The sequence below is a fragment of the Poecilia formosa genome, unplaced genomic scaffold (genome assembly GCF_000485575.1).
Source record: "Poecilia formosa unplaced genomic scaffold, Poecilia_formosa-5.1.2 Scaffold461, whole genome shotgun sequence".
In the NCBI taxonomy this organism is placed as follows: domain Eukaryota; kingdom Metazoa; phylum Chordata; class Actinopteri; order Cyprinodontiformes; family Poeciliidae; genus Poecilia; species Poecilia formosa.
The window spans coordinates 247,489-269,346 of NW_006800400.1; the positions used below are offsets into that span (position 1 = coordinate 247,489).

Genomic DNA, 21,858 nt, shown 5'->3' on the forward strand with positions numbered 1-21,858 from the left:
TTTTTTTTTTTTTTTTTTTTTAGGATTTTTCCGGCACTAGTTTATTTGACAGCAATCTGACCATAAGGGGTCAGAGAGAGCAGAGAGAGGTATGGGCCCACCGAACCGAGGATGGGAGTCGGACTCCAGACTACCGCGGTCTCAAGTCTCTATATGCGGTAACTACTGCGCCACGCAACGCCCCTACTGCGGTAACCTATGCTGACATTTTCAGTTTCTCTTTGGTAAATTATTTACATTTTTATACAATTTGAGATTTCTGATAAACTCGCCTAGTTCACCTTCTTTCATTTCCTTGGAAAAATCTGTTTTGTCACGTGATAGCGACTAGTCGACTGGCCCAGAAAAAAGTCATTGCAGAGAAAAGAATCAAATAGTCGACTAACTGGTGCAACCCCTAATACAAACATCATGTAATGAATGACTCGGGACACTGGAACGATAATCAAAACATGACAAAAATCTATTTCACCAACATGTGACATTTATTGTTGAAGTCATTAGAGAAACATCCGTTTCTCTCAGGATCGTGTGAATGACAAAAAATGACACTTATCTGTATTTGACCAAAATGTATGCAGTGGCGAGCAAAAATATATGAATGTGGGGAAAAAAAAACAAACAAAAAAAAACCTGTAACTCATACTTACAGTTTTGTCATTTTCTAGAGGCATCTCAAACGTACATCTTAACTTTGAATCCATCAGCTCCTCAGGTTTGGCCTCTTTCCACTGCAAACACAAACAAACAGGATTCACTTGTTGTTCAGTCAGACGTCTTTGATGCTGCAGCAGCTAAACTGTTGTCCTCAACTCTAGATAACATCAACAGAACTACATTTCTGCACATTTTTTTTTTCAGATGAATGCACAGAGTGAAAGAGACAGAGCCACGTTTAAACCCATCTTTAGGTTCGTGAATCAACTGAAAGCTTAATACTCACAACTCCTTCCATGTCGGTCATGTCTCTGGGAGCCAGAATGGACTGCACCATGAATTTATGCTTACTCTTCTCGTTGGGGTCGTACTCAAACGGCTGCAGCATGACTGTGGAGCAGAGGAGACGATGAAATACAATCAATACTGCTCATATTCTGCAACTTGGAAATATATAGATTCTTTATAAGGAAACATTTTGAAAATCATAACAACAGACCCTAAATCTAACAGGAAGAGGACAAGTTGAGGACACTGGAAACATGGGCTTATAATAAAAAAAAAAAAGAAAAACAAGAGAACAATCACAAATGAAAGCTCTAAAAACAATGAAAAAACCTAACTTGTACTTTCTGTTTTTTAGCCATTTGTAATCATTTTGTTGATCTTGTGTTAAAGTGGTCTAGCCTTTTATAGAGCTAAAGACTTTGGAGGAAACTGCATCTTTGCAAGAAGAGGCCAGCAAGAAGGCATCTACAAAATACATTTAAAATTGTTTCCTTCTTATATATTACACATAGATACTATAACCCTGGTTTATCCATTAGGTTTAGGAGGCTTTATGTCTGAATAATTCATAAGTTTGAGTTAAGCTGCTTAAAACGAGCACAAACAGTATAACTTCTAAAGTGATGAGATGAAGCTGAGGGAAAAAGCAATCACAGTAAAAACAGCAACAGCTTTGAAACACATTCAGAAAACCTGAAACCATACTTCTGAAGACCATAAAAAAATATTAAAAGAAAAATGGTTTAAGACTTTTATACTTCCTGGTGAATTCTGCCATTTTATGTAATAAAAGGTTGCTTAAAAAAAAAGGATGCATCATTTCAAGACTTCAACGTAAAAGTTGTATTGTGCCAATTCTTGTACCTTTGCACGTTAGGCAGAACTAATATAGATATTTTTAGGATGAAATAATCAATGAATACAACATTTTGTTCTCCCAGCAGAATCAAATGTTTCTTTAGATAGCAAATTTCGCGCTCCAAATCAGGTTAGAACTCCATTCAGAACGTTAAATCTTATTAGTATGAGCCGTTGGGACAATTCTTCCACACAAATGAAAAAATTCAACCAAATATGTTTACAAACCAGAAACATTTATGGAGGTTCCAGCGTCGATGATGCCGCTGTTCGGACGCACACAGTATCTGCGAGGTGCGGTTGTCTTAACTTTGAAACAGACATTCCTGTCTGTGGGATTAGTGAGCTTCAGCGTGGCGGTGACAACATCTGTAAATGGGCCTGCAGGGGGGATAGAAAAAAAAAAAAAAACTTGGTGACTTGAGGACTTGTGTGTTTGTTATGAAAGTCGTTGAAATGTAAAAGTTGGATTTTCACTATTGTGAAAAACTTAATGTAAGACATCTTCTTCAGATGTTATGAAGAGGATAGCATTTGAATGTCCATTAACTTATAGCTATTCTTTCTCAAAGAGACCGATCAATTTGCTAGAAAAGGAAACCAGTGAGTACATTATGAGAAATTAGATTTTTCTCTATCCATATATCAACACAGAAAACTCCAGCATTTTCAGTCTATAAATGCATTCAATAGAATGTAATGTGATGCAGTAAGTAAGACATGGAAACACAGTTTGACACACAGATGAGAAGGATCTAGTAAAACAACTTTGTTCCCGGTTTAAGTGTAGGAAAACCCCCCACCCCCCAACAAAATCAGACTTTAATGAAGCCAAAACAGCAGCATCTTTAATATTTATTTTTAATGCCCCACCCTTAGTTGGAAATTGAATGCAACAGAAAACACGGAGCGAGTCAAAGGCCTTCTGCTTTCTCTTGGCCTTTAAAGTCTGCTTCTGCTTCATAACTCTTGTTTAAAACTTCAGGTCATCTGGTGCCAACAACCTGACTGTGCTTTCTGCTCACTGTTAAGACAAAGCATCACTAACTGTGTGTGTGTGTGTGTATGCGTGTGCGTCCTCTCTAGGCTCATCTTAGCATTCAAGGATCTGCAGCAATCAATCAGAGACCTCCCCCCCACCCTCCATTATACTGATCCAATGAAGCTAGTCCAACAATTTCCAGAGCAACAGGAGAGCCCAACGACAATCATCTGGGAAAACAATGATCATTAGTAAAACACACGCAGCATCTGATTTCACAACAAGCCCGATTAAATGCAGCAAATTAGGGAAGGAAATCGGGTTACTTAGAAATTAAGAGTGAACGATAAAGCTTTCAGTCTGGGCTTTCAAGCTTGGGTCATTGAGCAATAAGCATGGTAATGGGGCTAGGCAATGACAAACTCTTTGTAGAAAATGCTAGAATATTCGCTTCTTGGTGCGCATGTGTTCACAACAAAACCGGTTTAAGGAACTGTGCTACACATTAGCTAACTTGTGAGTGTTTCACATCATCAGAAAATGAATAGTAAGGTAATGGAAGCGTGTAAGATTATTGTAGTATTGGTATGGACGGCCTGTCCTGACGCTGCAATGACAGCTAGCAATTTATCCGGCTAGTTAGAGCAAATAAACGCTAACAGGTTAACTGTTTCATCCGTCACCAACTAAGAACATATTTCCCCCATCTTTTGAAGACACAATGAGAAAACAACATAATAAAAGGGCCAACAGCTGACACAGATACTGGCTAACGACTAGAGCTAGCAGCCTAACTTCGGCCCTGCCCTCCGCCTTAGCGTTACCTCTGAATTTGAGTTCCTGTTGCGGCTCTAGCACCAGGACTTGTTCTTGTCTGGCCATGTCCCAGGACTTCTGTCTATCGTGACGGCGAGGACAACAATATAATACCACAGAAAACCCTCAGGAAAGAAAAACAACTGGCTCCTGAAGATAACACAGCGGTCCTCTAAAGGAAGCACAATCACTCAGACTGATAGGCTTGCTGACTGAGTGCCACCGACAGCTGTTGGAAGCTAACTGCTAACTATGCTAGCGGCGGCGGCGACTAGAGAAAGGAGGAGCCTTAGCGTGGTGACGTCGCATGGCGTTACGCTAACAGGAAGTCAGCTGTTTTTTAATTCAAATCTTTATTGAAACAAATGCTGCACAACAACACAATAAAATACAGTATAATATATTGACAGCCGCAACGGTGCAAGTTTTAGTACAGGTGGAATTTCCAATAATTTTGATATATTGTTTGACCTCATTTTCTGCACTTCTAAGTAAAATAGCTACCTCAGCAGGAATTGCATAATTACAGTATTAAATCCTGTTTATAGGAATTATATTGCCGTATTTGGTGATAAAATCTTGATATGTCATTAAATATCCATTATGGTTGAGCAACGAAAACTATGCTGCGAGTAAACCAGGTGGGGTAAAATAAGGATTTGTTTTTATGTAAGATGTCTTTAGTTTTCCAGATGTAACATGTGTGGGGAGAAATTATGCTTTGTCAACCAATGACCAAGAAGCTCTTTTTAATTTTTATTTTTAATGAAAACTGGATCATTTTAAGGGCATTTTCTCAACATAAAATAAAAGGATATTAAGGTCATTTTCTTTCCAGCCACAATTTGAGCTCAGCATTGCTGCAGTCAGATATAACCTTTGACTTACCTTTTTGTGGTGGTTGCCTTCCCTATGAATGTGTAGGGCATGTCATAACATTTCTGCATTAAAGACTTATTTTATCATACTTATGTAAAAATTAAATTGTTACTGTATTACCTGTAATTGTGAAACCTTTAAAATAAGCTGGCTCACTTTGCATGTTTCAGTCTTACTGAATGGAACTTTCACTTGGTCCGTGAAGTCGCAAATTTATGGTTTTTCAAAACGCAAACTTTTGACCTGAACAATCACACATTTTTAAATGTACAGTGACTTAAAAAAAGTTACTTCTTAACTTATGTTTCTTTCTATTGCTGTACTATGTTGCGTGTTTTCTGAAGGTCTCTTTATTTTTAATCTTGTGAGTCATTTGACTGCTACTAGGGGCTGCATAGTTGTTTTTCCTGTGGTAAAAGATCTCTGTAAATCTAATTCTGCCATGAAGTACAAATCATTTTGGGCTCAGCTGCCAATGCTGACACTTGACGTGATAAAAATGTAGAAATCACAGTGCAAATGTCTGAGATCAACTCCACAAAACCTGGACCTTACATTTCGCTGAGACCAGTGTGTTGATGAACTGCATCTCAGCGCAGCTTCCCAGCTGCAATATGGCAGACAAGAGGGTCATATGGGGAGCCAAGAGGGTCACTGGATTTAATATCCACATCTTTTCAAGTTTAAACATCACATCTAATCACCTGCTTTCCTGAGACATTACGCAGATTTCTGTGTAAATCCTCATCACGTGAAGGCTCACAAAAACAGCCGTAAAAATTTAAATTGCAAACTTCTAAATCGCATATAACTCCCAGATTCCCTTTGTGTAGCTATATTTTCAAAACTTGAAAAGTATTAAATGCACCAGGGATGTTGAGCATAAAAAAAGGAAGAGATGTAAGGACGAATCGATCTGAAACACTAATTCGAATAATTCGCAACATGAACCTTATTTGACTCAACTGTATGTAACTGGATGTAACTCTGCCTATATGACTCAAATGTACTGGAAGAAATTGGAGCTAATTGGAAATGATAAAATTTAAGGAACTGACTTTTTTCATTGTCAAAATCTCTTAAAAATTTTTTTTTCTCAGATTAGAACTCATTTCAGTAAATTCCACAAGTTGAAGTCAGATTATCAACACTCAGATGATAGTTATATAGTGTATACATATCCCATTTTATACTTTTAACCAATGAAAACTCTAAATGCAGTTTTTAACCAAAAAAAAGGAGAGAGAAGCATAAAACACTATAAAACTACTTGGTAGACAGCTGTGCCAACCTTTACCTTGATAAAATCAACCTGTGGAAAATTCATATTGCACATCAAGCAACTTGTTCCCTCTTCTTCTCCATCCCGATTCTGGGGTCATGATGAAACACAAAGTTTATTTTCAGCTGAAAAAAAACAACAACTTTGAACCACTGAACAACAATCCTGCCATTGCTGTCAGTCCAAGTGGAATCTTTTCAGCACTTACAGACTCCAGCAGCTGACATTTATTCTTTCACACCTTTTCCTTCCACTTAACTTTCCACAATTAAATTTAGTTACAAAACTCTGATTCTCTGACAAATTTTTGCTGCTTACCCGACTTGTGAAAGTTGTCTATACATCCATCCACCCATTTTCTTTACACCCTTGCCCCTTAGTGGGGTCGGGAGTGAAAGTTGTCTATTCTTCCATAAAATGAAAGTACTGTCAGAAACTACAAATCAAAAGAAAGTTAAATAAAACACAGAAATGTATCTCTGTGTAATTAATCTATAAAAGTTCCACTTTCTGAACTAAAATATCGGAATAAATGTACTTTGATTTTTTTAATTTCTTGAGATGCACCTAAATATTGTCCACCACTCTCCCATAAAACAAATTCAAATATATTGTGAAATATGTTACACAGGTTCATGCTGCTGTGGTTCAAGACGATTTGCTGAAATAATTGAATTTTTCTTTGCGGAAACCACCAGTGAAACCTTTGAACGCAGTTACTGGGGATAGCGCTGTGCTCCACAACTTGCTTTGCTCCCATCAGAGATGCACTTTGCATCGATGCCAGCCGAAATAAACAGACTCTGTATCTGAAGAGGAAACCTCGGGTAAACCAACGGGAAACTTCACTTCCCCGGGCACGGATTTACGACATCCCTCCCAACTCATCAAAATGAAGCGATAACGGCAAAACCGACAAATGCAGGTGGTGAGAGCAGAAAATAGTGGCGTGTGCTTCTTGGGTTAAATGACCGGCCTGTAGCCGTCTACAGCTGCAGGCCATATTTCTTAGAATTTTATTTATTAGAGCTGTTTGTCCTTAAAGTGAAATCAGGTTTAACGTGTACATTCAACAAAGACGAGGGCACAGATTGACCAATAACGTACAGGCTGCCTTTGCTTTGCAAAAACAAACTAAACCGATTTATTTTTGTCATATTTTTTTCTCTTTTTTATCATTTAGGTATTGTGAAACGGGTATCAGTCACCTCCAGTGCATTCTTTGGAAAAAAAAAAAAAAGAAAAAGAAAAAAAAAACGTTCTCTGCAATAGAAGAAAAACAAAAGAAACCCGAACACAACTTCAGTTGAAAGGATTTAAGTTATAGCAATACGCACACTATCAAGTGTACAATTTGTCAAGGTTCATTTGATTCTAATAAAATACTTTTTTTTTAAACCCATATACATTTCATATATTTATCTTTTTGGGGTATATGGATCCAAAAATAGACATTTAAATCATAACGGGAGAACTGGGGGATGAGGTTGGGAGGAGGTGGGAAGGAGAGGTGAGGGGAAGGGGAGAACAAAACAAAACAAAAAAAACTACAAAAGCTACACATGGTTTTTTTGTCGTCTCTGAGGAGGAAAAGCGAGGACAGAGAGAGCAAGATGGGGACGACACAGAAAGGGGCGGTTTTAAAGAAAGAAGAGGGGGAGAGAAAAGCGAGGATGGTGAGGAGTCGGGAGGAGGATTGGCCAAGCTATACAGCGCAGTATGACACCCACTTTAGCTCATTACACACGTACAGTCGTGATCAAGGCACAGGGATCTTCTAAAAGTTAATTCTTGTTTTTTTTTTCTTCAATAAAGTTGTACAAAATAATACATTTTACAGTCTGTACAAGAATAATAGTTCAGCAGTAAAGCAAAGACGTACGTACAAAGAAGCAGGAGAGGTCAGTGGGAGGAATGATGGGAGAGGAATGGCAGGAGGCGGCGGGCGGGCGGGGCGTTTAACCACATGAATACAAAAAAAAAAAAAGACAGGGTGGGAGGAGGTGTAGGGTGTGGGGGGGTTTGCTGTCTTCTTTTTTCCAAAGTTCTGGGTTGTTGTAACATTTCAGTTTTCACTTAAAACAAAAACACTGAGGAAGGTGCAGATGGGAAGAGGTGAAGAGCAAAAGAGGGGGTGAGAAGCAAAACAAAAACAAAAAAGGATGGAGAGTAGGCAAAACAGATAAAGAATGAGCACACAGGGCACAATGGCACTAAGTCTACACAGACAAAAACAGCTGTGGAGACAGTAAAACAGGATGAGAGTTCTTGTTAATTTATACGGTACTGTACTGTTTGGAGGATGCAGCCTCGTCCTCTTTGATTCCACAAAAGTTGGCAATTTTTTTGTTTCTCTTTTTCCCCCCCTCTGTCTGTCTCTCTCTCTCTGTCTCTCTTTTAAATTCAACATGTTCTCCTCAGTTTGGCTCCGCTGTCGACGAGGCAGAGTTGGGTGGCGAAACGGCTCCGAAAGAAGAGTCAGCGAGCCCTGAGCCCGGCTTCGTCTCACCAACAGCTCCTCTTTTCCCCTCCTCCCCGTCTCCTCCCCGTCAGCGTCAGTTTTAGTCGATCTGTTTAAAACCTCAAAATCTCACTCCGGATGAAGGAGTTGGCACCTCGACAGAGCCCAGCGGCTTGAGGACGGAGCGGAGGATCCGCCTTCCTGTCCAGAAAGCAGGACCGATGCGCCGGATCCCAAAGATGTCTATGAGCGACGGGAAGGTTTGGTGTTACACGGTTCAAGTTAAGTCCTGAGCACAGTGCTTGTGTGTGTGTGTGTGTGTTTTCTTAATGTTTATTTTTTTTGTTTATTTTTTTTTTGTTATAATTCCATTTAGTTTTTTTATTTATTTCGTTAGATACAGTGTTCTGCTGATCTATTGGTGACACATTTATTCTCTATTTGCAGTATTTCAACAGTTCTCTTTCCAGAAGTTTTTTTTTTTTTTTTCTTTTTTAGCTCTCTTGGTTTTCGTCGACGTAGATGTAACAAAATCTCTAAGCTGTCCAGACTGGGTTACTCTCAGGAGGGTGACAGGGGACAATACTTGACTTAAAAAAACAAAACAAAAAACAAAAAAAGGTGAGGAGTTCGGAATATGGCTGAAGCTGGAGGTTTGAGTCTTTATTTTACTTCTCTTTTCATCCCCTGAAGCCCCTTCATCAAATCCCACATCACATGGGGACGTTGCACCAGGGGTAAGCTCTGGGTTTATGGTGTGTTTACCGCACAGGTGTGTGTGTGTGTGTGTGTTTGCATGTGTGTGTACTTTGGCCTCGTTTTTTTGCAGCAGGCACTAACACACATCGGTGGAAGAGGGGAGTTCAGAGACCCAGTGTTAAGTGTCTTTTTTTTTTTCTTTTCCTGTTTTTAAACGGAGACGATGTTTTTTTTTGTTTGTTTTTTTTGGCGTTCCCATCACAACAGCTCGTACTGCCGCAGGTGCATCCGCTGGATGATGTCTCGACAGTCGTTGAAGACCCTGCGGATGTTTTCCGTGTCGACGGCGCAGGTGAAGTGGGGGTAGCAGTAGTGCCTCCCGTCCGCGCTCGCTGTGCTGATCCTCTGTAAGGCGGTGCGAGAAAAATGACACAAAGTCATCGACCTCTTCTTGAAGGCATCGTTTCATATTTTCAAAATTCAAAATACATAGCAACTCAAAATATCACTCCGAGTTCAAGCGCAACACAAGGACTTACTAGGAACTCATCTCTTATGAAGTACTTTGCTCTTGTAACACGAGGATCTTCTCCGGGTTCTGGTGTCGCTGTCGGACAAAAGAGAAAACACAGATTATCTGAGGTTTCCACCGTATGGGGATTAGGAGTGTGCACGGCAGGGTGGAAGAACATCTTTTGACACGTCGTACATACTGTGGTCATTATGTGCAACGAACACGTCTCCAAGTGTTTCAATATGGCAGAAGTTTAAATTACATGGCAACTTGAAAACTAACATTTGCATCGTTGGTCAGTGACTGGGACACTCCTGGGCTCTCGACCGTTTCTGTCATGCAAAATACTTTCCAGAGTCAAATTCCTAATCCTGCCGTGACTATTTTACCTCAGGGTTTTGGCATTTATGCCAACTTTAACTACACATCATTCAAAATACATAATATTTAAATCTAAACTAACACATATTCAGGTTATGATAAATTATATCTCTTTGCTTTTTTGCATTTTTTTTTCAGGCTGCAACTAAAGATTATTTTACGAATCGACTTATCTATTGGTTATTCTGACAATTATTGGATAAATAAATAGGCACATTCTGCAGATTTTTTTATTAAACCACCTAAGCCTTATCTATACAATATCAGAAATACAATCATTCACGCCCTTTTTTTAAGTGTTTAAGTGCAATAAGAAAGCATTCCTTTAGTTAATTTGAACTGGGTTTATATATATATATTAAAAAAATGCCAGCTAAGGAGTTTTGGGTAAAATATATTGACAGACAAAAGTATTTTATATTTGCATAGGTCTTTATATTTATTTGTTCAGGTGTCATTGTGCAGCCAGTCAAAGTGTGCGTCTGTTTCTGACCCCCTTACCGTCATCAGGTGTAGTGTAGCGAGCAAATTCAGGGAAGTATTCCTCGATCTTAGATTTCCCTGCCAGTACTTTCTCTGCGAGCAGGTCCTGTTTATTTAGGAACAAAATGACAGAAATGGTCCGCAGCCACCTGCAACGACAAAACAAACCCGAGCGTTACGACGAGAGTCCCACACAACCTCCGCTTTAAAACTCTGAACTATTCCGGACGAAAATTTGTAGCTTTTCCCAGGTCATTTTATGGTGACCGTGTGCCAACATTTCCTCCAACATTCCTGAATATTGATCTTGAGAAAGACATTAAATGCGCTGCTGCATAGTCAAATATTTCTAATCATACATTGAGTGACTCGTTAGTCTAAGAAAGACTATTTCCACCTGTACTGTAGCATTTTTTTTAGATTCAATTCAACAACAACAACAAAAATGCTCTGATATGTTAGAGAAAGAAATGTAAAAAGGAAAAAAAAAAAAAAAAGTTGGAACAGCCTGAATCCTCCAAATTAAAAATCGGCTCTCCTATCTAGCAAGTAGGAGACAAATATGTAGTTAAAATATTTCACTAAATATTATCTTTGCAAAAGATAAAGTGAACTTTCTGTTGCCATCACCTGTTGTTCCAGATGTTCTTGAAGAGGTTGAGGGCCTCCTGTAGTCGATTGGTCTGATTGTCCTCTCTGATCACCATGTTGTAACTGCTACTGGCCACGACAAAAATGATGGCCGTCACGTCTGTGGACCAAAAAAAAAAAAAAAAAAGCTGAATTACACATACACTATAAAATAAAAAAGTAAGGTGAGAGGAAGGAGAAATGAACATATCTTACCATTAAAGCACTGAATCCATTTCCTGCGCTCGTCTCTCTGACCCCCAACATCAAACATACTGCGGAGATCAAACAAGACACATGGAGACTTCAAAACATGCGCAACACTGCCCTCGTCTGCAGAAACTGGTGTTTTCATCTTGATGTTCTCCACGATGCAGTAAGGAATGTCTAGAAAGATAAATCTGGACCTTCTTGTGACTTTGACTTACTGGAAATTGACTTTGTCTACTTGAAATCTTGTTTCGAAGATCCCCGAAGTCAAAACTCTGCATCGAAGCAAATCCTGGGGGAGAAAAGCAAAACATTAAAAAAGGCTTTACTGAAAGAGGATGTATTGCTGCCAATGGCTTCATGTTCTCCCTCTACAGATGACGCAATGTTGTTGAATTTGACATTTTAATTGAGTGCAACTCCCCATATGACTGGACTGGTGTGATTATACATTTCTGTAAATAAATTGGTGATCCTCAACTTGAAAATATATATGCTTTAAACGGAGCTTTATGTATAAACTCACTGACACAGATGAGAATTGCTTGGCAGCAACACCACATTTTTGTTGCTAAAATATGGACCAGCATTTAGAAAAGCGTTAATAACCCACCTGATCTGTTGGAGTGTAGTCGTTCTGTTTCACAATGTCGATCTTGTCTAGAAAGCTGGGAGGAAACACGGACAGCAGGGTAAGGAAAATTATATTCATTTTAAGGCACAAACATACATACATAATGATGAGGTTAGAAACCTCACCGCTCCAGTTGAACTTAAAATAATGGCTGCATCCTGACGGTGTTCCCTCAAAGGCTTAGAAACGTCTGCCTTATTTAGTTGTAAATAAATTTGGAGGTCCTAACTCAGATTCTTAACTTAAATACACATTATATTTGCATATGTCTCCACTACATATACAAGTTAAACCCTCCTAGGTTTCTTGAGATTTTTGTTTGCGTTTTAAATTTTTTTTTTTTTAAAGTTGCATTAATGCAAGTTGCTTAGGTTAAGTCAGCTATTTTGGATATCTATTTCATTCATTATTGCATTTTTTATTCTTAAACTCTTTAATGTTCCTTTTATACTAAAACTAGAGCTCCCCTATGCATATTTACTACCGTTGATTTTGATTCTAAATACATTTATAATCCACTATAATTTAATTCATGTTGGAGCTTTTTCTCCCACTTCACTAAGTGAAAATACTTTTTTAACGTTATAATTCTACCAAATTGGAAATATAAGCTGGAAAAAAACAAACAAAAAAAAAACATGTTTTGACGACTTGTGTTTTCTCTTATGCAAAAACTAGCAAACTAACCTTTAAGGTAATAAAAGTCCTGACATTCCTAGAACATGACAAATCAGAAATTAGACTATTCCATATTTCTACGGGATCTATTCGGCATTTTTTGTGAAGCTAAGCATCACAGCTCAGCTTTGTGTTGGTCCATCACTTATTGTCCGTATAAAAAGCAAAGCAGCTTGTGGTTGTAATTTGACGATGTGGAGAAGCTCAAGGGGTTCGAGTTGTTTTGCACAGCACTGCAAACAAAACTGACAGCAGTTCTAATTTCACAGACATTTTGGTGGAATTAGAAAAAATACATAATCAACAAAAAAACCCACAAAACTTTACGCTAATTTTAAAAGCAACAAAAGAAAAAAAAAATATATATATATTATTTTCCAAATCTGGATCAGCAAGAAGGAGGGGACAGGGGGGCAGGATGAAAGCGTAGTGGCGTCTGACTGACAGTACGGAGCACATTTCCAAAATAGCTCCCTGCCACCTGGGCTTGCAGCGCCATAACCATGGAGACCCAACTGCAGGAGCTATTAATAGCCTATCAGCTCCCAATCTTGTGCAGCTGGAGCTGCTCCAGAGAAAAGACAGACAGACGAATGAAGAGACGGAAGATGGAGGAGGAGCAAAAGGAAAACAAGAGCAGGGATCAGGATCAGTTTGTGTTTTTGTGCTGGACGTGTGAGAAAGACGGGGGAGGGAACAAAACGCCGGACTGGACTATCTGAAACATGTGAGGGGAGATGAGAGAGAAGGGATATTTTCTTGCTCTTCAAGTCTTTTCTTTTTTAAACGGAGGACAACATATAAATCCATCACAAGTTAGACTGAAGATGAACTTCCTCCTCCTCTAAACATCCTCTTATCTGTAGATGACTCTGTCTCAGCCACGCTTGCTCCCAAACTCTAAAAACTGCTGCCGTTTCACTGCCACTCTCCCATTTCTGGAAGAGGCTTTGGAAAATACACACACCGGTCAAATCTGATCCAAACTGTTGAACAGCTAAGAGGAAATGTCAGCAGACGACACATTCTTACATGCGAGCTTAAGCTTCCCCCTCCACGGCGTGAGCGACAAAACATCTGCAAAAATGGAAATTCACCAGCGTGGCTGCTGATATGAAGTAAATGTTTGTGATTTCTGAGTGAGGTTAGCGATGTTTCAGGACCAACTTAGTGCTGGACTCTCGTACTGTAAACAGAGGAATGTGAAACGTAATGAACAGAGGCGCCGACCTGAAACATCACCCTCGTCTTTTGTCACTTCGATGTGTTTAAATGGGATTTTGAGACGAAATTACTGCAGAATTTTGATGTCTATGGGAACTTCAGAATACATTTTACGGTAACAAGTGGGGGTCGGTGCCTCATTTTGCCTTAAAAAAAAAAAATCTAAATATTGTGTTCTTCTGTATTTAGCCAACTGGATCTTTTGGGCTCTTTCTATACTAACTTTGTGAAATAACTCATGCTCAGTCAAACGGCCTGAAACGTATCTGCAAACATTTACAAAGTCTTGCCACAGACTTTCAAATGGAATTAGGTTTGGACTTTGACCATACCACAAACAAGCTTTGATCCAAAGTATTCGTCTGAGTGCTCAGAGTCATTTTCCTGCCGAAGGGTTGACCCCAGTTATTTGTGGAAGACTTCAAATAATGTTTTATCATCTAATTTAGCTCTAAGCCTCTCCACCACTTCCTCCCTGACCAGTCTGCGGTGTTCCTCGGTCTTCATGATGCCGTTTGTTCTCTAATAAACCTCAGATCATCACAAAACAGCTGGATTTATACTGGGATTAAACTAAACACCACTTATCAGGTGACTTCTGAAGGCGAGCGTTTGGCCAGGATTTTATTAAGGGTGTCAGAGTAAAGGAGGCCGAATGCCTGTAGCACTTCTCAGATTTGTATTTGTCTTTATTTTTTTGTTCCTTCCGCTTCACATTGATGTGCTGCTTTGTGTTGTGCTGACACATAAAGTCTCAATAAAATATGTGAAGGTTTGTGGCCAGCATGAAACGCACGCACGCACGCACGCACGCACGCACGCACGCACGCACACACACACACAACAACATGGACACATTCTGAGGAGTCACTGTGTGTGTCAGTAAGGAACCACAGAGTGAAGCTGCGTCCATATCTGGGGTTTTTCCATTATAGTTTAGTTTTATTTCTTTGTGACTTTTTATCTGAATAAATTAGTTTTCAGTCGTTTTTAAGAGTGTGTTTGTTAGTTTTGATTAGTTAATTATTGTTTGGTTTCGGTGTAGTTTTTATTAGTTTTAGTAGTAGTTTCCATTTTTTCATATTTTGGTTAATATTTGGGTGCAGAATTAAAAAACGGCGACGTATTGTATTGTGATTATGTATAAATTGATTGCATAATGGATACTCAACAAAAGATACAATTTTCAAAAAAATATATTAAATTATTGTTGGACAAACAGCTGACTGGTGTTTTCCCCCAACTTTTCATGTCAACATTTTGTGGATGACTGCAAGTACGGCTAGGAATAGTATGGAGTATCTATTTATTTCAGTTAGCAAAAATGATTTCTCAGTTTCACCTTTTGCCATTTTGTTAGTTTGAGTTAGCTGTGATAACCTCGGCTTCTACTAGATGCCACTGGAGGGTCGGATCTTTTAGCGCCTTCACGTAAAAACCGACTAAGCTCAGAAAATGCCCGACTTTCTCAGTTCCACATTAAGCCTGAACGTTTCCTGTAGATTTAATTCAGGTTTATCAAGAGGTCTTCGGAGAAACACAGCGGACCGCTAATGGTGCAAAGCAGGGTCACAGCTGTCTCAACAAAACATCTGACTGGGGTCAAAAGCACATCGAGAGGGCCAACAAATTACAGAACCTTTCACAACTGGGTTATAAAATACACAGTACGCTTTATGTATTTCTATGCCTGATTATTCTTTGCCAATTGAAGAGGACACTGAAATAAACAAAGGGGACAAAGCAAAGATACATCAAGTTTCTAGAACTTGAGCTCCAAGCCGGGATTTTTTATTTTTAATACAGAAAACATATTATTGTCTATTAATGTCAGAGAAAATTACTGAAATTTATGAAATGCCATGTCAGGGAAAATGGAGTAGCACTACATCACATAGATATTCAGTCCACCATTAACATAGCTCTGTCTTAGCCACAGTAATTGATCCCACGATGCGTCAGGACTTGACTCACTCACATTAAACGGATCATTTTATTCTCTTTACGGTAACGGATCTGAGAAGTGACTCAGCACAGAAAGTCTGGGCTCTGTGACGAGACTCGTCTCTACAGTCTAAACCTAGCTGGTTTGGGTTCAAATTAGCCAGCAGCTGTCGCTGCAGATAGCTTCTTCCAAAAGGAGAAATATGTTTTAGAAACCCGGTTAGAAGAATTAACAGCTTGTTAAAATAGATAGTTTAATAGTTTACAGGCAGTTGTTGATATTTGAAGATCAGATGACGGCATTAAGAGTCTCTGCGTTTGGAAAATATGAATATCATCCATATAGCTTGAACAGTAAGCCCCAGAGTTGATGAATCTGGTATGAATAAAAGACAAAATACCTTAAATAACTAAATATCTAAGAAAAATATTCAACCAGTCACTTGATTTATTTATTTTTTTTAAATACTGCTGTGTCAATTTCATAGCTGCTTGTCAGAAGAACATTTTTGTTCGCTTTAGCAGTACAAGATTTTTGAGAAATGAATTAATGAATTTTAACGCATATAAACCACATTTTTCTTCTTCTTTTACATACAGATGTTCTGAGCGAAATGACTAAGGTTAGAAGATAAATGTAAACCAATATCTACAGCAATAAAAAATAAAATAAAAATGTTTGGAGCAGCAGGATCCACTTCCAGTCCCCTAGGGAGCGGTCGCTCATCCTGCTCCTCACCACATCTTCAAATTTCACTAAATTCTCAGTATTGACCTTTTCACTTCAGTTACTGTATGTCTGATGAATTATAGGGGCATTTAAAGAGTCCAGACGTCTGAGCTTGATAACTGGAATAAGACCCCGCTGGTTCAAGTAATTAGTGAGGGGGGAAAAAAACAACATTTTCCATAAAAACCCAATCCTGACCATTAATGTCTTATCGGAGCATCTGCATAATTCTGTGACACAGAAATAAAGTCCACTTCAAACGATGGTAAACATACATAAAGTATAAATTTTAACCTCTGTATTTTAGAAGAGATGATAAAAGGACGAATGCACAATTAAATCAGCCAGAAAAACATTTAAATTTGTAATATATGAATTATTGTCCGTATTCATTTTAAAAAAGTCTTTATTTTCTTGCAAGGAAGTGGAAAATGAACTCGTATGTGAAGGATGAACCATAATTATAATGTCCTAAACCTGCCGTCCTTTATAGTTTGCTCCATTTGAAGCTAAATTGATTTTTTTTTTATCTAAGTGAACATGAGCAGCAGCTTTTTAGACTATGACAACCTTTTAGAAATTTTCTACATTTTTATTTTTTAACTAATATTTAGTCAAGCTGGATTCTAATAATACAATTGAAATTTAAGAGTAACCAACCAGGCTTTTTTGTTTTGACAAATAAATATTTTGCGGAATTTAAAATTTTTTTTTTTTATCCCGAATCAGTTTAAAGAACCACATAGATTTTTTTTTGTGACAAGCAGCAGAATATGTTAAGTCTGGTTTGATCCTTTTAAATCCCTGCACTTGAAGGCCATTTCGTTGGATTTTAAATAACTGCAGCAATCTATTAAAAATATTTGCAAAGTGGACGGCTTAAAAGTCGTGTCGCTCAAAGTTACTCACTATTGTGCGCAGTCAATTAGCTGATACTCGTTGGATCTCTCGAAGCACGCCCGGACGCCGTCATCCTGCCACAACGTCTTTGCGTGATCGTAAAACTCCTGAGGGGGGAAGAGCAAAACGAGATGAGAGTCAGAAAGGGCTTCAACGTTTCTGATGAACAGATTTACTTGAACTACTCCGTGCACTGAAAAAGAAAAACAAAAACAAAAACAAAAAACAAACAGTCGATAACGGATATTTTTTATGTTGGTTTAATGCAGGTGAACAAACAGGCTTGATCAATCAATGGCTCACGTCGGACAGAAACGCTTCCTGTTTTAGGTCGCTGTGTTATGGTACAATTTGACAGATATGAAAGGAGACAGAAAAGGCGACAAGGTTGTCTGTTGTCCATGACGTGTGACTGAGATCAGCGGGTGCGCAGCGTCTTTGTTGACACCACATGCAATGGACGTTGTGCCTGGGCGCCGCCCGTGTGCAAACTTCTGGAGGTAAATAGTGGTGAGGGGGGAACAAAGTAAATAAAGAAACACCTCACAACTCTTAGAGTTACCGACAAACTGGCGTCACTTATACGCGTCAATTAAAAACAGAATGCGCGTCCTGACGACACTGGCTTTTCAGATTAAAAGCACCTTTTGAAAAAAACAAACAAAAAAAAACAAAAAAACAACAACCTTTGAGCAGGTATTGAATATACTTTTCATTAAGTTTTTTATTGGTCTGATTTGATAATGCTATATTAAGGGCTTTGTTTTCATCAGCTGCGAGCAGAAAATCATCATCATCAAGAGAAATAAAAGATTGAAAATACAAAGATTTACAATATGTTTCAGTTCGTGTTTGAGTTGCTGAAATTAATGAACCTTTCAGCAATAATTTAACCCACAGAACGGACATAACTACAAACATTTTATTTTGAGTTTCATAAACTGCCTGAAAAGTCACAAAATGAGTTTTTATTTTGTCTGTCCCCGTTTCCAATCTGATGTCAGACGTCTCGTTTACTCACTTGCCTTTTTACACTGACATGTTCGATCAAGGATGATTGAGGTTTTGTTTATCAAAGTCATAAACTAAGTTAAAGTCCCTCCCTTGAGCCAGATCAACAAATCAGCTTTTCTTCCAGTGAAATCTAACCTGAACAAATGCAGAACTTTGTCTTGTAAGTAGAGGTGGAAAAACATTTCAACAAAGACGGACCTCATTTCCTAGCAAACTAATGGCACTCCCCGTCTTCTCCTTGAGCATTTAATCCGTGAAGAAGAAGAAAAAAAAAGCATTTTTAAACATTGCTTTTTACAATTTGTAACAATGTGCTGCTAAGCTCTAGGAAACAAACTTCTTGGTTGACTGAAACTGACTTTGAATCAAAATCTGCCAGGATTTCGTGAAGGATTTCAGGCTCTGCAATGCTGATGGCGGCTCTGGCTGCTGATATATATATAATACTAACATGTAAAATAAAAACATTGTGTCTTTTGTGCAATAATGCTCTTTTAAGATTCTACAACAGAATAAATCAAAGAAATTGCAATCTATTTCCTGTTTTCCTTAAACGATAGATTAAATAAGAAAAAGAAGTCAAAAATTATTTCTTATTTCTATTTCACGTCACGGCGACACAAATCTATTGAGAATATATCATCATTTAACATATCTATTTATGCAATATTAACATACTAATACATTTCTGATTGGGCTACGGTACAGAATATAAAACAGCATATTTAGCCTGTTGGTACTGAATCTGCTACAGGCAGAACATTGAAATATTCAACAAAAATATAGCAAATCCCAAATCTTCTTTGTGAAACCCTCGGTAAGAAAAGCAAAATAAATAAATAAAAAATAGTGGATTACATTATGATGCTGCTTCTCATCATAAATATTTTGTATAATATGACAAGAAGATGATAACATGCATCACTCTGGCAGTAATCAGTGTAAAAAAAGCAATCAAAGGACAGCAGAAAACAAAGGGACTTCATGTCTGTCCAAGTTATTTAAAGCCCTTTCTGTTGTTCAGAAATCTGGTTCAAGGTTGAATCATCTCAGACTTACAAATAAAACGAATGCAGCAGTAAACATGTTGCTCTCATGGCCCCATTAGCAACCACATCTAAACTGGCCTGTAATGATTAGTTTCTGTACAAAACGCTTTGACTGTAGACATATAATCTGATGGAGCCACGCTGCCACGTAATCCCAGCTCTTATGATTCGACCAATTCATAAGAGTCGAAGCGCCGAAAATTCAAACATTTCCCCCTATACCTGCACTACTGAACTGTGACGATGAGTAACTCAATGGGATGATGTTACACACACACATAACTCTCAGCGCGCCCACACACAATCCTCAATATAAATTCCAGTGAGATGCAAAACACACTTTCGCCATCCCTGTTTTGTAAGTTGGAAACTATGCAGCGATCGTCAAAAACAAGTCAACCGACCAAACAAGTAACCAAACGACAACCGATGATAAACGGCAATAAATAATTGCCTCCCAACTGCTCAGCGCAGCAGCAACGGATGGGGAAGTGGAGAGCATTTTGTGGGTGAAAAAATAAAAAGCACAATCGGCCTATCAGCTGTATATCACCCAGTATCAGCGCAAGAACTCAATGCCTTCATGTCGATGAAAATCATAAATCACAATGTCTGGTGAACATAGTTTTGACTTGAATATGATTTACTGGAATAACAATTTTGGAAACCGCAGCGCAAAAACTCAAAGGAAGAACATGAACGAGGAAATGTTTAACCTTCAGCCATTTTAAAGAGCTTTAGAGTCAAGAAGTCTCAACATGAAGTAGGTTTAACAATCTCGACATTAGATTGGGAGATGTTATAAACCTACTTCTAAAACTACGAGATCCCACTAAACGGCAAAGACAATTATCCACAAATGGAGAAAACATGAAACACTGGTGGACCTTCCCGGGAGTGGCTCACCTACCAAACTACTCTAAAAACACGTCAACAAACTCATCCAAGAAGACGCCAAAGAACCCAAACGAACATCTGAAGCTCTGCAGGCCTCACTTGTCTGAGTTATGGTCAGCATTTATGACTCAACAATAAGAGAAAGTCTCAGCTAAAATGGCCAGATTAAGGTTAAAACCACCACTGGCCAAACAGACTGAAAAGAGCCATCTCATATTTACCAATAAATATGAGAGGGTCAAAAGTCAATCTAAGACTTTTGGGAAAATATTTTATGAGCTGAGGGCGAGGAAAAGTGGAAATTTTCAGAAGACGTGCTTCATGTTGCATCTTGATTAAACCTAAAATCAATTCAGAAGAGCATGATGGTCAAACACGGTGGTGAAAGTCCGACCATCAGTTTGTGATCCCAAGCTCAAACGCAGTTGGGTTTTGCAGCAAGACAATTATCCAAAGCAGTGGTAAGCCCGTGTCTGAATGGCTAAAAAAAACCCCCCAACAAAACAAAGAAGATAAAAACAAAACACAAGATTTGGAACGGCCTATTTAAAGAATGAAATCTTATTCAATTGCTGTAAAATCAACTTAAAAAGGTTGTTAGAATAAAACACTGACAAATGTGATCAGATCAGTTTCAGCTTCATCGAGTGGCAGCATAATCATTTTGAATTTCAACATTTGCAATTCACCAAAATATTTGGAGTGAGCTGCATTTCAATAACATATTTGGCCGTTTGCAGGAACGTTCAGTGTCTTTGATGCACATCTGATGTAGATTTTAGTGGCTGAGATGTTTAAGATCCCAAAGAAAAGTTTGGACACTATGATGACGGGGGGAAAACAAAACTGGCAAGAGAGTGTGGCTCAATCACAAAACTGCTAAGGCTGCATTCAGCAGAAACAAAGCATGCAGATGGTTTCCTAATATTATGAAGCCCAGCCTCAGTCCAGTCCTGCAGGGTGACATTGTACACAATGTTTTCTTTTTAACCAAAATAAAACAAAGTTGTACATTCACTCAAGGCCTGTGGTTAAATTACAGAACAGAATGAATACATAAAAACACGAGGGCGTCTTATGTTCAGACAGTCAAGATCAGAACATGCACACACCCAAAAGATTAAAGGAAACTCTACAATCCTCTTTGCACCCACATAACAGTGGACTGCTATGTTAAATTAAAATATCGTACGAGCCCTTGAAAGTGTTAATACTGTAAAAAAAAAATAAAAATCTAAACTAAACAACAGTGAACGAGACGGGGACGAAAGCAACAAGGCTCGTCTGCTGACAGGCGGCAAACAAATTCCAAGTAACCCACACGCTGCAGCGCTTTGACACTATAAAACTTCAGGTTTGACAACAAAAAAAGTTTGCAGACACATCTCTCCAGTGGTTGTAACACAAACACTCCTGTTTCACCGAGAGGTGAGACTGTATATTGAATTAAGTTTGGCCCCAACGGTGGCTCAAGTTAGGCCTTTGGGCTGAATAATTAGTTAATGGCCAAATCCCACTGGGAGTCCTGAGCCCACACAGAAACTACCTGTGGGGTCAACCCCAGGGGGCAGCGACCGACTGCCTCCACTCAACACCTGTGCTATGGGACTGTGAGCTGGGGAACTGGGCCTACAACACAAACACAGCT

At 38.6% G+C, this 21,858-nt stretch overlaps 2 protein-coding genes across 3 annotated transcripts in view; both read right to left on the reverse strand.

The window, feature by feature from the left end:
- LOC103156041 (vesicle-associated membrane protein-associated protein B) overlaps positions 1 to 3,885 on the reverse strand; it is a 9,178-nt gene extending 5,293 nt beyond the window's left edge. For both annotated transcript variants that reach the window (XM_007577945.2, XM_007577944.2), the window contains exons 1-4: positions 3,610 to 3,885; positions 2,032 to 2,184; positions 944 to 1,047; positions 651 to 731 (exon numbers count right to left, since the gene is read on the reverse strand). In XM_007577945.2, the coding sequence (XP_007578007.1) occupies positions 651 to 731; positions 944 to 1,047; positions 2,032 to 2,184; positions 3,610 to 3,667 (396 nt within the window). In that variant the 5' untranslated portion in view covers positions 3,668 to 3,885. The remainder of the gene's footprint in view (positions 1 to 650; positions 732 to 943; positions 1,048 to 2,031; positions 2,185 to 3,609) is intronic.
- A 4,238-nt stretch (positions 3,886 to 8,123) lies between these two features.
- gnas (GNAS complex locus) overlaps positions 8,124 to 21,858 on the reverse strand; it is a 28,303-nt gene continuing 14,568 nt past the window's right edge. The window contains exons 5-12 of the mRNA XM_007577946.2: positions 17,260 to 17,357; positions 11,754 to 11,808; positions 11,359 to 11,432; positions 11,147 to 11,205; positions 10,931 to 11,051; positions 10,319 to 10,449; positions 9,462 to 9,529; positions 8,124 to 9,327 (exon numbers count right to left, since the gene is read on the reverse strand). Of these exons, the coding sequence (XP_007578008.1) occupies positions 9,181 to 9,327; positions 9,462 to 9,529; positions 10,319 to 10,449; positions 10,931 to 11,051; positions 11,147 to 11,205; positions 11,359 to 11,432; positions 11,754 to 11,808; positions 17,260 to 17,357 (753 nt within the window). The 3' untranslated portion in view covers positions 8,124 to 9,180. The remainder of the gene's footprint in view (positions 9,328 to 9,461; positions 9,530 to 10,318; positions 10,450 to 10,930; positions 11,052 to 11,146; positions 11,206 to 11,358; positions 11,433 to 11,753; positions 11,809 to 17,259; positions 17,358 to 21,858) is intronic.